The sequence below is a fragment of the Phoenix dactylifera genome, chromosome 18 (genome assembly GCF_009389715.1).
Source record: "Phoenix dactylifera cultivar Barhee BC4 chromosome 18, palm_55x_up_171113_PBpolish2nd_filt_p, whole genome shotgun sequence".
Classification (NCBI taxonomy): domain Eukaryota; kingdom Viridiplantae; phylum Streptophyta; class Magnoliopsida; order Arecales; family Arecaceae; genus Phoenix; species Phoenix dactylifera.
In genome coordinates, this window is record NC_052409.1 from 4,197,960 (window position 1) to 4,210,234 (window position 12,275).

The 12,275-nt window shown below is 38.4% G+C and overlaps 2 protein-coding genes across 2 annotated transcripts; one reads left to right on the forward strand and one right to left on the reverse strand.

Annotated features, from left to right (window-relative positions):
* The first annotated feature begins 1,527 nt into the window (after positions 1-1,527).
* On the forward strand, positions 1,528-9,220 carry LOC103698276 (protein odr-4 homolog). Its single transcript, XM_008780271.3, has 11 exons — positions 1,528-1,666; positions 1,756-1,974; positions 2,058-2,156; positions 2,594-2,682; positions 3,381-3,497; positions 4,209-4,329; positions 5,661-5,745; positions 5,913-6,028; positions 7,244-7,395; positions 7,880-7,976; positions 8,661-9,220. Exons 1-11 carry the CDS (start codon positions 1,586-1,588, stop codon positions 8,961-8,963), a joined length of 1,479 nt encoding a protein of 492 aa, XP_008778493.2. The 5' UTR covers positions 1,528-1,585; the 3' UTR covers positions 8,964-9,220.
* A 1,959-nt stretch (positions 9,221-11,179) lies between these two features.
* On the reverse strand, positions 11,180-11,886 carry LOC103698284. The gene has a single exon (XM_008780282.4). It carries the CDS (start codon positions 11,740-11,742, stop codon positions 11,476-11,478), a length of 267 nt encoding a protein of 88 aa, XP_008778504.1. The 5' UTR covers positions 11,743-11,886; the 3' UTR covers positions 11,180-11,475.
* Positions 11,887-12,275: the final 389 nt, after the last annotated feature.

Consider the following 12,275-nt stretch of genomic DNA (forward strand, 5'->3'; position numbering starts at 1 on the left):
GAAGCAAATAGAAAACTTTATCATGATGTAGGCTATTTGGAGTAAGAGGTGCTATCGACCTTTAGATGATTTTTCTTGGCATCTCAATTTAATAGTACTAGTATCACATACAATGTCTTGCTTTCTTATCTATTCACACAAATAGTATGTTTGCAGAGCGATGATAAATAATAAATTTTGAAAGGAAGGGAGGGATATCCATCTGCATTTTATTACCTAGGTGCAAATACTTGAAAATGCATTATCTTAGAGACAAGCTGAGAATTAATCTCTAGTTGTTAAGCAGAGGGCTCTGGAGAGATTATAAATTTTTTTTTTTTAAATGACCAAAATATATGAAGTGCGAAATTCCATTAAGGTTTGATAAGTGCTTGAAAATTTTTAGATGAGCAAAGATTCAAGGAACTTACCTTAATGTTCTCCAAATGCAAATACTGATGCATGTAATTGCTAATAAATCTAGGAGGGGATTGCTAATAATGTAATTGGGATTAAATTAAGGTGGCCTTCCTAAATCACTTGCAGCACCATGTTTTCATTTTTTTTTTCTTGGCTTACTTGTTAAGCAGCTTTATAGGTACAGAACATTTGTTACACTCAGGTTCAAATACAATTCATATTGGAGGACTATAGGATGCTAGGATGTTGGAAACACATTAGAGAGAGCGGGAGAGTCCAAATTGGTTCCACTAAAGAGAAAGGCTAAGCATTGAGATTTTCAAAGGTATCAAAAGTTCTGCATAAAAAGAGAATGATAAAATAATGGAGTCACTCCAATGAGTAGGCTTTATGGTTGAGTTGCTTTTAGTAGGTGAATACACTCCAAAAGAGTTTGGAATGATGTATAAAGATCATTGATTTTTTTAATTACATAATCAAACATTAAGTCCGATCGATGTCCACTTAGGGCTGATCTTGTGTAGTGAGACAAATGACGCGAGCCACCCCATTGGCCTGCAATGACATCTAAGTGAAATTTATCCTATCCATGGCACCTTCACTTTGACATAATTAAACTTCAAAGATATATCCACAATAGAAGAATAAAATTTTATTGAAATAAAGACCCTCGATACCTAAGGGAAAAATCTGTCTCTAAGAAGCCGGCTAACCAAAATGAATGAAGAGGTCTACAATTTACACATTCTTCACCTTTTCTTAAACTTCATAATAATAGCTTGAAATTCATGCTAAAAAAATCATACACCAGAAAAGACTTTTTCTCTTTTATTCAAATTCCTCCGGTTAGTAGACCCTTAATATATACTGATATGTATGTTACTTTGTTCTTAAGAATTTAATCTGTGGGATTTTCCCACTTTGTTTCACCAAAAAAAAAAATAAAAAAAAAATCATACAAGAAAAAAGACTATTTGAACCAGCTTAGATGTAGATCTAGCTACTACAACGGGCCCAGGGTCTTTAAACCCTTGGTGTTAATGGGCCAAGACTGCATGAAATTGTGGTGGGCTAAAATCCGGTCCAACCCATAATAAGATGGAGAAAATCCTGAGTTATAACGCTTCCCCTTTCACACTTTCTTCTTATCTCGCTTGCGTCGTCGTTCGATCAGCCGCCGGCGACGATGGTGAAGTCGGTGGTCGGCGAAGAAACCCAACTTAAATCCGCCGAGGATCGCCTCTTCCAATCCTCCGTCCCCGCCGAAGTATCTCTCTCCCTTCCTCTCTCTCTCTTCTCTCTCTCCCCTCTCGCTTATTCTTGGTTCTTGATGAAGGTTTGGATGTTCTTCAACAGGTGGGGCTTGTCGTAGGTAAGCTAAACCCTGATTCGAACCGAGGATTCGTCTATGATTTGATCCCCACGCCGCCCACCGACGGTGGAGGCCCCGCCGGTTCCCTTGGATCCGAGGTCGGGGGCCGAGACGACAAGAAGAAGAGGTCCAAGGGTGGGAAGCCCTCGGCGGAGCCCTCCCTTCTGATCGATGGGGATTGGGTTGCGGAGCATGCCCGCCAGGTGAGAAGAAGTGCTTTAAGGATGAATAGCTATCAATCTGGGGCTTTTTACTGCTCAAAGTTTTCATTCTGATGCCCTTTTAGGTGTCGAGGATGCTGCTGGGCGGTATGAATGTGGTTGGGATCTATATCTGGGCGTCCGAGGCCTCTTTTAAGGCCACAATGCCATCGATACTCGCTCAGGTACCTTTTTTGTTTCCTTAGTGAAATTGTGGTTTTTTCTTGATTGTTCTCCAGTAATCTGGGTTCAGATTAGTAATAGGTTGAAGAAAAAAATTGATCTTTTTGGTCCTAATTGATGCCATGAAAGAATTGAAGGACAAAAATCAAGCTATATAATCTAAGAATCACGTGGTCATGATCGTAATCCTTCAATTTGCCCTTTTTTTCACTCGGCTTTGCTTATTTGATGCAATCATTATTGTTTCTTGTCATATTCTTGTTGAGTTGGGTAATAACGTATGTCTTCTTTGTCCAAGGTGTAACTCAGGTCTTAAAGTGTCATAAGTTGTATGGTAATTACTGAGTCTTCCTTTGAATTGTTGATCTATACTCCTCAAATGAAACTTAGTACTCTTGTTTGGTGTGTGGTTGACATGGACATTCTACTACTACTGCAGGCACTCAGGCTGGTTGCTCAAGCAGCACCTTGGTATGATAGTGAATTTGATGAGAGGCTGCTCATTCACATTTCTTATAGCCCAAGAAGGTTCTTTAACCAAATTCTCCTTCTTTATATGGTTAACGGTGCAGTCTTGGTTATGAGTTTCATATTTCATTTGTTGTGACTTAAGTCCTTTTATTCTCACTTGTAAAAGATTCTCAGAATTTAGTCTTAAGTGATCTAGTTCTTAATGTCAGACCATGTGTGTGCAAAAAGGAGCAGAAGGAGAGAGTGCATGAAATTCTCCACAAACTCAATCAAGTCCCAAATTGTTTTTCTATCAATTAATAAAATCCGTCAATACCTGTAACATAATTTATGGAATAAACACGATAGCTAAATTTCCACATTGACTTCAAAATTAACCACTATTAATTAATGATTCCAAAAGAAGCTGCTTAACTATCTAGAAGCCTGTGGAAAGTTCCCACCAGGCCTGATCTTTTGAAGTACTGGATAGAAAAGTTCTATTATTATATATGTCTACTTATACCTGCTTCTGGAGAGTGTCTTATCATTCCCAAATTATTGGTCAATTTCCTTGCACATAACTGGAAACATTAATATATTACTCAAGTGATCTTACTTTTCCTTAGAAATCTTCTGCAGTTATGCGTCTAATGCATCTGAGTGTGGTGTTCTGACCATTTAACTATACACAGTGTCCATTTAATCTCTTGATGGGTATTTACTAATAAAACGACATCTTTATTGCAATTCAATAAATTTTACTATGTGGACAGGTGGGCTTGTCGTAATTGCTCATTGGCATCAGGAAGTTTGCAGCCATGTGACTTCAGAATGGGCAAGCTGTTAGCTTCTCTTCAAGCTTTTAGATGCATGTATAACTTTGAGATAAGGTATTATTTAACTTTCTCTTTTAAAAGTTTGGGTTTTATTTTCTTAACTTATCTGTAGATATTTTTTTTGCTAGAATAGTTCATTTACAAAATGATTTTTTCCCTTTTCACATATGATATATCTACTACCTGATGAAACTGACTCTGCATGCATCATGTAGCATTTATTGAATTTCTTGTTTTTCAAGTATCTCAAACTCTCAAATTCCCAACTATTTCTTCTTGATATAGAAAATATTTTATAGGCCTCATGAGTATTTCAGCTCCCCCTTGTGGTTGAACCCTTTAATCTGCTAAAGATTGAGTAGATCTGCAAAACAGATCCGCCACTTGTGGGTCCTTCATGAAGCAATTGGCCACCCCATAGCCCCCCTCATTGAGTTTGTTTGTCCAAACTCTTAGCTCCAGGTTCTTTTTGTTTTCTTTTGGGAGAGCCTTTTTTATTTTATAATTTCCAATATGAGAGAGCATGGACATTTTCAACCCTCCCTTGTTCTTTGCCATTTTGGCTTTTATTGACAATTAAATGGTGAAGCTGTCAATTTCTCCACAACCAGGTCCAATGTTGATGTAAAGATATTGGATTGCATACTTTTGTCGCTTCCTATTACTGTGGGATACATGTGCAGTTACATAGATAACTAGGTTCATGCTTGTTTTAAATTATAGGTTGTGCTTCAACTAATGCCTGTTCCCTATATTATCATATAGGTTACCCATTGTTCACGTGGGACCTGTAGATTCCAATACTTTCAGGAATGTTCTCTTCAAGGGAATAACTTATCATGCCAAAGATCTGCAGAGTGCGAAAGTCTTAATAGATGGAAATTTGGTAAGACCACTCTCTTATCATGGTTTTGTAGGATCTACATCTAGTAGTATTGCTACGCTGTCTGAAAGATTGAAAGGTAGTAATGCTGGTTTACTAATTTTTGGGCTTATTGTTATGATGCTCAAAGAACTAAAGCTACTACTTAGTTTCTTGTTACTGTTCAAATCTTATGCATAAGGTATGTTGAAATGTATTGAACTCTTTGATTTATTTTCAATTTCTTGCTGATGCAAGTGATTAATGTTTATTGGTCAGAAAGGTAGATATACAACTCAAAGTTTGACTTTATAGGGAACATTAAGGGTAAAGCAAACGTTGACTAAACACGGCGATCAATGTCTTTATTAAGCATTAGGACAAAACTTTTTTTCTCTTTTGAACGGGTTTCACAAAAGATATGATACTCAAAGTATGTTTCACTGGATACAATAAAATTGAAAAACAGGGAGAAGCTAAGCACATTATCATAAGCGATAGCTGCCAGTATAGTCTGAACTGTTGAGATGTGCTGTCATCACTAAAGATGAGCAACATCACCGAAACAGCAAACTTAGTGCCTTAGCGGGGAGCTAAATGTGGTCTGTGGAGGCTATATTGGAGCTGAATTCCATTTCATGATTGGCTGTAGGTGCTGGCAGAAGATTGTGTGGCTATTGGGAATTCCCTTGACTGATACCACAAAGGTAATGTTGTCATGCTGGGGTTGTTCTTCAAACTTACTATGGAGTATGAGTAAGGAGGGTTTATTCACTCTTCTTTACAGGAGTGGATAAGGGATGGAATTTTTCTTTTACTCTTATTTGAAACCCTCGTGGAATTTGATGTAGGGTGAGTAGGAGGTTTGGAGGGCAACCATTTCTGGTTTCTAAATGAAGACGATCAGGTTCAAAAATCTACTTCCATATTCAACGGTAAAGAAAAGTCAGTTAACTAATAAGTTATGTAAAATGTAATTCAATCTGCAGTTTTATAACAGAAATCCTACTTATTGTGGGTTTATGATTTTAGAAACTATTGAAGGCCTAATTTTAGGACCTAATCATCCTCTACCCTCTAAAATTGTGCTTCTTTGAGGTGACAGAAAATAATTACAGTTAATCTCTAAGGTAATATACACTTGTGGAATCTGGATCCATCTACAAAGATATTCCTACTCTAGGTTGATAGTTCCCTACACCCCTCATTCATCCACAACATAGATAGTATGTCTAGAATGTGAGCCACCAATTAAGCTGTTGCCTGGAATAGTGTTGCTTGTAAAATGACCTTTTCAGAATTTTGCTCGTGTTTGGGTGTGACTTTATATATATATATGTATATTTATCATTTAGGTGACTGAAGATCTGCATAGCATTTCAGAGGGCTTTCACAAAGTCGAATTTCTTTTACCATTCAAGAAAGACATGTCTGCTGAAGGTGCGTGGCCATTTTCTAAATAAATACATTTTCTTTTATATATTTCTTAAACTAACAAGCATAAACAGAAAGAATGGTAAGTACAAGCATCAGTGATAAACCTATTATCCTATCTGTTTTTTGCAAGTAGCTGATATTTTCTCTTCTTATCAAATGGAAAATATCAGGCAAAGCATGCAGCTCTGAGGAGGTTTCAGGCCTTGTTGTCTTTAGTGGATCGGTTTGTGCCTCTGCATATTTGGGTCCAAGAGAACCTATTTCACAAGCTATAGCCGATCTAAAGGTATTTTATTAGATATCTTCTTGTGTATTAACTTAGCTCTTTTGAATCCCGTTTCTATCTATTGAACATACCTGAACTAGTTTGGGCCAGATAGTGTACCAATTGAAGCATCGACACAATAAGCTTTTAAAGTAAATGATGAACATTTTTTCAAGTTTAGTGAACATGTCGGCCCATAACATATGGAAGAGCGAATGTAAGCTCATATTTGCATACACTCTTCATCCTAGATGAACATAGGTAACAAAAATGTGCACACTAGTGGGCTTCAAGTTTAAAATATGGACCCAATATAATGGATCGGAAAATAGTGAACACGTTCCACATCATAGCTTACGACTGGTGCAACCAAAATGAGGGAAGGACATGGAGAAACCTGGAAGTTTTGCCATGGTGATGAGATTGTTTCTAGGTTATCTTATCTTTAGTTCTTCGTGGAAGATGTGGAAAAGTTTTGGCCATGGTTTTATCTGTCACCCAATATTTTTCATGCCTTTTTGTTTGGGTGGGGGCAGGAAACAGGGGTTGCACTGTCTCTGTGGTGGATTTCCTCTGTACTTTCGTGGCTCCTCCATTATCTTTCCACCTTGGTGCAGGGAATTGCCCTTTCATTTCAATACTGTATCTTATGATCCTTATCAACACAATTTTCTCATCTCTTATTTATTTGAGTTCTTCTGTATATGCGCACTTACCTGACTGTATATGTGATACATGCATGAACATGTAGATTCATGTATATTCATCTATTGCTGAATTTTTAAAACCATCAAGTCTTTGTTGTTCTGCTTAAATTATATCCTTTCATAGGTTTATGAACTTCAAGACAAAATTGATTATGGGTTGATTTTCTTGTTTTGATAGATTTTGGGGTTTTGAGTGATGGCAGTTACTCATGAACTTATGATGCCAATTTGGTGAACTTGCTATCTTGCGCTTTTGATTGTCTATAATTTAATATTTTATATTATGCACGCTTGTTTTGGTTTGTGATGAATAAAGTATGTTCACAACTCTTATAATTGAAACCCGTGGATGTTCTAATATTTCACTAACAATAATTGATTTCTGCATCTCACTTTCTCCATTGAGGTATCTCTTTGATTTAATCTGCATTCCAAAGAAAAGAAGTGTAGTTACTGCAGAAATTGTATCCTTCTGCATGTTGATTGTTTTAGACAAGTTATGTGGTTCACTTTATTTTCTTATGCTAAGGGAGATATTATCACCAGTTTAAGAAGTAGACTTGATGTCATCTCTGATGAGGCGGAGGGAGAAGCAGCCTTGGCTGCTAATAGTAACATTGAAGCAAGTGAAGATGCATCATCTGGGAAGCCCATTCACCAGCTTATCATACATGAATTAAGGTAATCTTCCCTGAGGTATTTTTTCGTCTCATGCTTAAAAAATAACAGTTGTATATTTATTGCTCTACCGACCAAACATCATTTATTGTTCAAGCTTTTAAATGCTGACACACTAGTCTTTTAGATTATGAATATATCCAAATCTTTTCGGGACTTAATCATATTATTGTTGTTCTCTTTATTTTTTTTTTTGGCTCACTTGAATCTAGATAGTTATTCTTGTTGGGAAAAACAATCCTGACCCAAGTTTTGACACAATTTCTTCTAGCGTTCTGTGCATAACAATTCACAGGCATTCTTGTTTCACATAATTAATAGCAAGATTTGCTTCCTTGTTCCATGTTCTTCTTATTATACTTCCAAGTCGTAACTATGCTATGTAACATGTTTATTTTGGCAGTGCATATGGTATGGCGTCTTGCATTCTGCATATAAATCTTTCTTTCTGCATATAAACTTACCGCCTGCATACTTTTGAAAACAGAAAGCCCTGTTGCCTCTCTTTTCCTAGAAGAGTTCTTGTTCCATGGTTCGCTGGCATCTTCATCTGTGACTACATGCAACCATCAGAAACATTTGAGGTTTGCTCATCTTTGGCTTCTGGCAAACTGGAAATTGTACTTATTTTCCATATTCTTGTAATACCGTCGTTGTTCATTTAGTTTTCTAAGGCTAACATTGGTTTCTCCCCTATTTTCAATAGCATTTGGCCTTTTCTTTTATATGAGAAATTTATTATTGTTTTAGCATTTATTTCAACCTCCATTTTGTTAAACTAATCGTCTGTGCTAATAATGCGTAAGCATATGCTTGGCTTTTGAATCCAACAAAAGTAGACAGTTGCAGCCTTCCTCTCAAGATAAAGAAGAGCATTATCAGGATACATTCTTCATAGTTTTTCTTCACATTTTTTATGTTTCTGTCGTGATCATGATATAAAATTTTCTAGCATTATTAAATTGGTATCAATCTTTGAATCCATCAATTCCTAGTAACTTGATTAATGGCCATATTGTAGAAAAATCCTTTTCTTTTAATTTCTCTAGTAATTATCTTAGAACGTGAGAAGATTTTCTTTGGATTCTACAACTTTTTCTGATTGCTGCTTGTACATCTAGGCATTACCTGCATGGAACAGTATATGAACAACTTACTTGGCGCATCCTTCCTTTGCATCAAAGATCATGATAGAGTGCTGAGTAATTTTCTTTTTAAAAAAGGTTTGATATCAATTATCTTTACTATCACATTTACCATGTTTCTAGGATGTGAAAGATCGCTGCAAGGAGATGATGTCCATGGAAGCACCAATAGAGGCTTCCGCAATAGTAGAACCAGAAACAGCAGCAGCCACAGTGACAGAAAAATCATTTTGGGATGTAACTCATGGAGATATAGCATCCCTTATTGATGACTCCAAGAACAGAAGACATTTAACCGAAAAAGCAGGCAGTGGAAAATCAAAAGGCAGCAGTCTGTACTTTCCAATTGCTATTTTTATCCTCCTAGTGGCTATCCTAGTTGGGTGGGCAATTACATTCTCTGGACGAAAGAAAGTTGCTCCTTAGGTCAGTAACTATATTTTTTCACCCCCTCTTGCTTTTAGTTTGATGTAATTGCTACCTTTCCATTTAATTTTTGAATTCTTTTTTCTTCCTTTATTTCCTCTTTTTTTGGTCCTTTTGTTGTTGTTGTTGTCATTGGTTGTATGATATGTGTACTCGATGAGTAATGGAGGTATTGGTCGAAGTCCTGGTAGTCGTTTTTATTGTCTATTAGCCATGTTTACAGGAGCCTCCTTTAGCGAGGAATATAATTCCCGTAATCTGAAATGAAAATATTGGATGGCTCTCAATCTGCAATGGATGTTGAAATTATGCAAAGTAGGTCTTCATGTGCTTTGCTATTTGAACCATCCGACAGATGTCTTCACTCAGGATCGCTTACAAGACCAGTTCAAGGTAAAAATGCTTGATTTCATCAAGCACTGGCTGGTCTAGGAGACAAGCCGGAAACAATCAGCCATCTCCAATCTCCGTTGGATCTGGACTGATGATGGAAAATTGGAAATGCGGAACAACCTGAGCATAAGCAAAGAGAGTGGATTCATCTTTATTCTTTTCTCCTATCGTAGTCGCCGAGCATCCCCAAGTTAGAAAATAATGGGTTTATGCTTGCACTAGGTGAGATATTCCGATCTTGGACAGGGGATGCTGCTCGGATGCAAATGTGTTCGTTTCATGGTTCCATGCGGTGAAGGCCTGAGTTCTTAAGATCAGCGTCAAGGCATGTGTGAAGGATTAAGACAGAGTAGCCACCAAGATAGTAGCCTGGTGGTAAGGGGGCGATAATTCCGCCCAAGTTGCCCGGGTTCGAAACGCGCGGGCGTCGATTAAATTAGAGGACCGGATGCCCCACGCCCGGCTGGCTTGTTGGCGGTTATGCTTTCCTTCCACTTGTACCAAGGTGGCGCTGGGGTGACGTACCCACACGTGAGGCAGTGAACCCAGTGGGGTGAGCCCACGGGTCGGGGAAGGCACGCGAAAACCTGCGACCTATATCGAACATTCCCTGGTGGAAGGGGGGCCCAGTAATGGGGCTGCTACGCGGGTGGGCTGGTCCCTCCCCCTCCCCTCCTATTTTTTACCAAAAAAAAAAAAAAAGACAGAGAAGAGTATAAAAGTAGTTCTCAGAAAGGGCAAAAACTTGAAGAGGAGTTTGAACTCTAATCCACCTTTCCTAAGTTTTCAGCTTTTTATCACGTGTAAAATCTCTCGATTTTCAGCTTCATATGGCATGCTGAATTTCTCAAAGGAACCTTGGAAGTTGCTCCAAACTGATGCTGTGGCCGATTTTCTATCATGTTTTCTGGCTCATGAAAACAAATTCACCTCGAGAATCCACCTACAAGTTTCACCTTAACGTCCGTTTCTGGTCTTGGATTCACCAGCTGCTGTAAACGAAAAAATAACAGTCACTCAACCACTTGAAGTTAATGCCATAGTGTCCGGATCAAATCAGATATATAATCAATCATTTTGTGCACTTAAGATGGACTTGCATTTTTTGCTTCGGTTGAAAGCTCCTTTTGCCCCTCAAATGCGCAATCGTCATCACCACTTCTCCTTATACATATAAATAACATTCACTAACTGAGGTAATCCCCAACCCACTGATCGTTCACAACCATCCACATGAAAGTGAACTGAAAATGCCCTCTACATAAATTTCACTTGCCTAACATTGCTCTTGAGTATGTTGAACTTGATCCATCTTCCTAAGAACCAATACGGTATCTAATAACCCCAACAAGTCATCCAATCACTAATTATCCTATACTTCACCCCAGTCAAATACGCTACCTGGCTCTACATCAGCACATCTTCAATCAGCTTCCAAACTAATTATAATAATAATAATAATGACGAATAGCAGATAATCTTGCCGAAAAAGCTGATAAACTTATCCTTGGAGAACAACGTTCGACAGCCCCATTTATAATCTCAGCTATCAAGCTTATCTAACCATTTATTTCGTTTCACATGGTCATTATCATTACCAATACGTCTTCTACCAGAGGAGAATAAATAAACAAGTCAAGAGCCAAAATCAAGCTGATAAATATATTCGATCGATTTTTTTCCAAAAATCACGAAAAAGCAATTTCGTACACCAAAAGAAACTTAAAAACGACAGAGGATCGTACACAATAAGCAAGAATTTGTCATCCAAACACAGATCTACGTCTAAGCAATCACATCACTGTCGGCGAGCACCAGATATATCCGACATGAACATCGAAAGGAAGGATTTATTATTATTATTACGTTCAGGTTCTTGTGTTCTGTTAATCTGAAAACCATCCAAAAACCCAAACAAAAAAAGAGCAAGTTCTGACGCCCAAAGAAACTAATAAGACACAAGAATTCAGGATAAGAAAGAGAAAACATAGACCTAATTCTATATACTCCAATCAAGCTGTCACCCAGCACCTAAATCTTATATTGGCACGGAACATCATTGACATCATGTACATCGATTTCGATCCCCAAAAGAGAGTAGCAGCGAGGGAAGAGGTTTTCAGACGGGGGGCAGCTTACCGGCACCAGGGTTTTGAGGGCCGGGCTTGGCGGCTTCGTCGGAGGAATCGTGGACGCTGGGCTTGGCGAGCATGAGAGGGCGGTCCTTGGCCTCCTCCACCTTGGCCTCGTCCTCGTTGTCGGTGGTGCTGAGATTGATGCAGGAGCAGCGCTCCAGGGAGGCGAAGAATGCCGAGGAGACGCTCGCCCCGACCCAATTCGCCATGCGATCCAGCTTCTCGCACGAGAGAAAGCCGGAAGTCTCCATCGCCAGGGAGGGGAAATTCGAGGATTCTGGGAAGAGCGAGAAGAACCCTAGGAGAAAGAAAGGGAAATAGAGACACCAGAGGGAGGCGTCCAAGAGCCTAAAAGGGACCTGAAGACCGCGGTCACGGGCGAGAACTCCAAAGAGAGAGAGAGAGGAGAGAGCACGAAGGCCGTGGGTGCCGGGGTATTTTGGTTATTTCAGTCTACTCTCGTTAGCAAAGTAAGTTATATTTAATTATTTATTTAAAATATTAGTAATTGTGATATCGAGTATGGGAGAACACAGGCGATAGGAATCGGTGGGGAAAATTGCTGAGTCTTTTATAGAAAGGTTTTTTTTTTATAAGAATTCACGAAGTACCGTGTTTCATAGTCTATCGATAGAATTGTTATGTTTCAGTCTATTAAAAAGTTCCTATTTGCGGAGCTTTTGACAGAAAGTCTTTTTAACAAATTTGGATGAAGAGAGCATTAGTACTACTAGTGTACTATAAACTAGGACTTCCATCCTACGTTAATTTGAATCTTCGAGCA

Excerpts from the sequence above, each read along its gene's own strand:
- LOC103698276 (XM_008780271.3), top strand. The coding sequence starts at position 1,586 with ATGGTGAAGTCGGTGGTCGGCGAAGAAACCCAACTTAAATCCGCCGAG. Across the intron at positions 1,667-1,755 it reads AATCCTCCGTCCCCGCCGAA|GTGGGGCTTGTCGTAGGTAA; the intron begins GTATCTCTCTCC and ends GTTCTTCAACAG. Across the intron at positions 1,975-2,057 it reads TTGCGGAGCATGCCCGCCAG|GTGTCGAGGATGCTGCTGGG; the intron begins GTGAGAAGAAGT and ends ATGCCCTTTTAG.
- LOC103698284 (XM_008780282.4), bottom strand. The coding sequence starts at position 11,742 with ATGGAGACTTCCGGCTTTCTCTCGTGCGAGAAGCTGGATCGCATGGCG.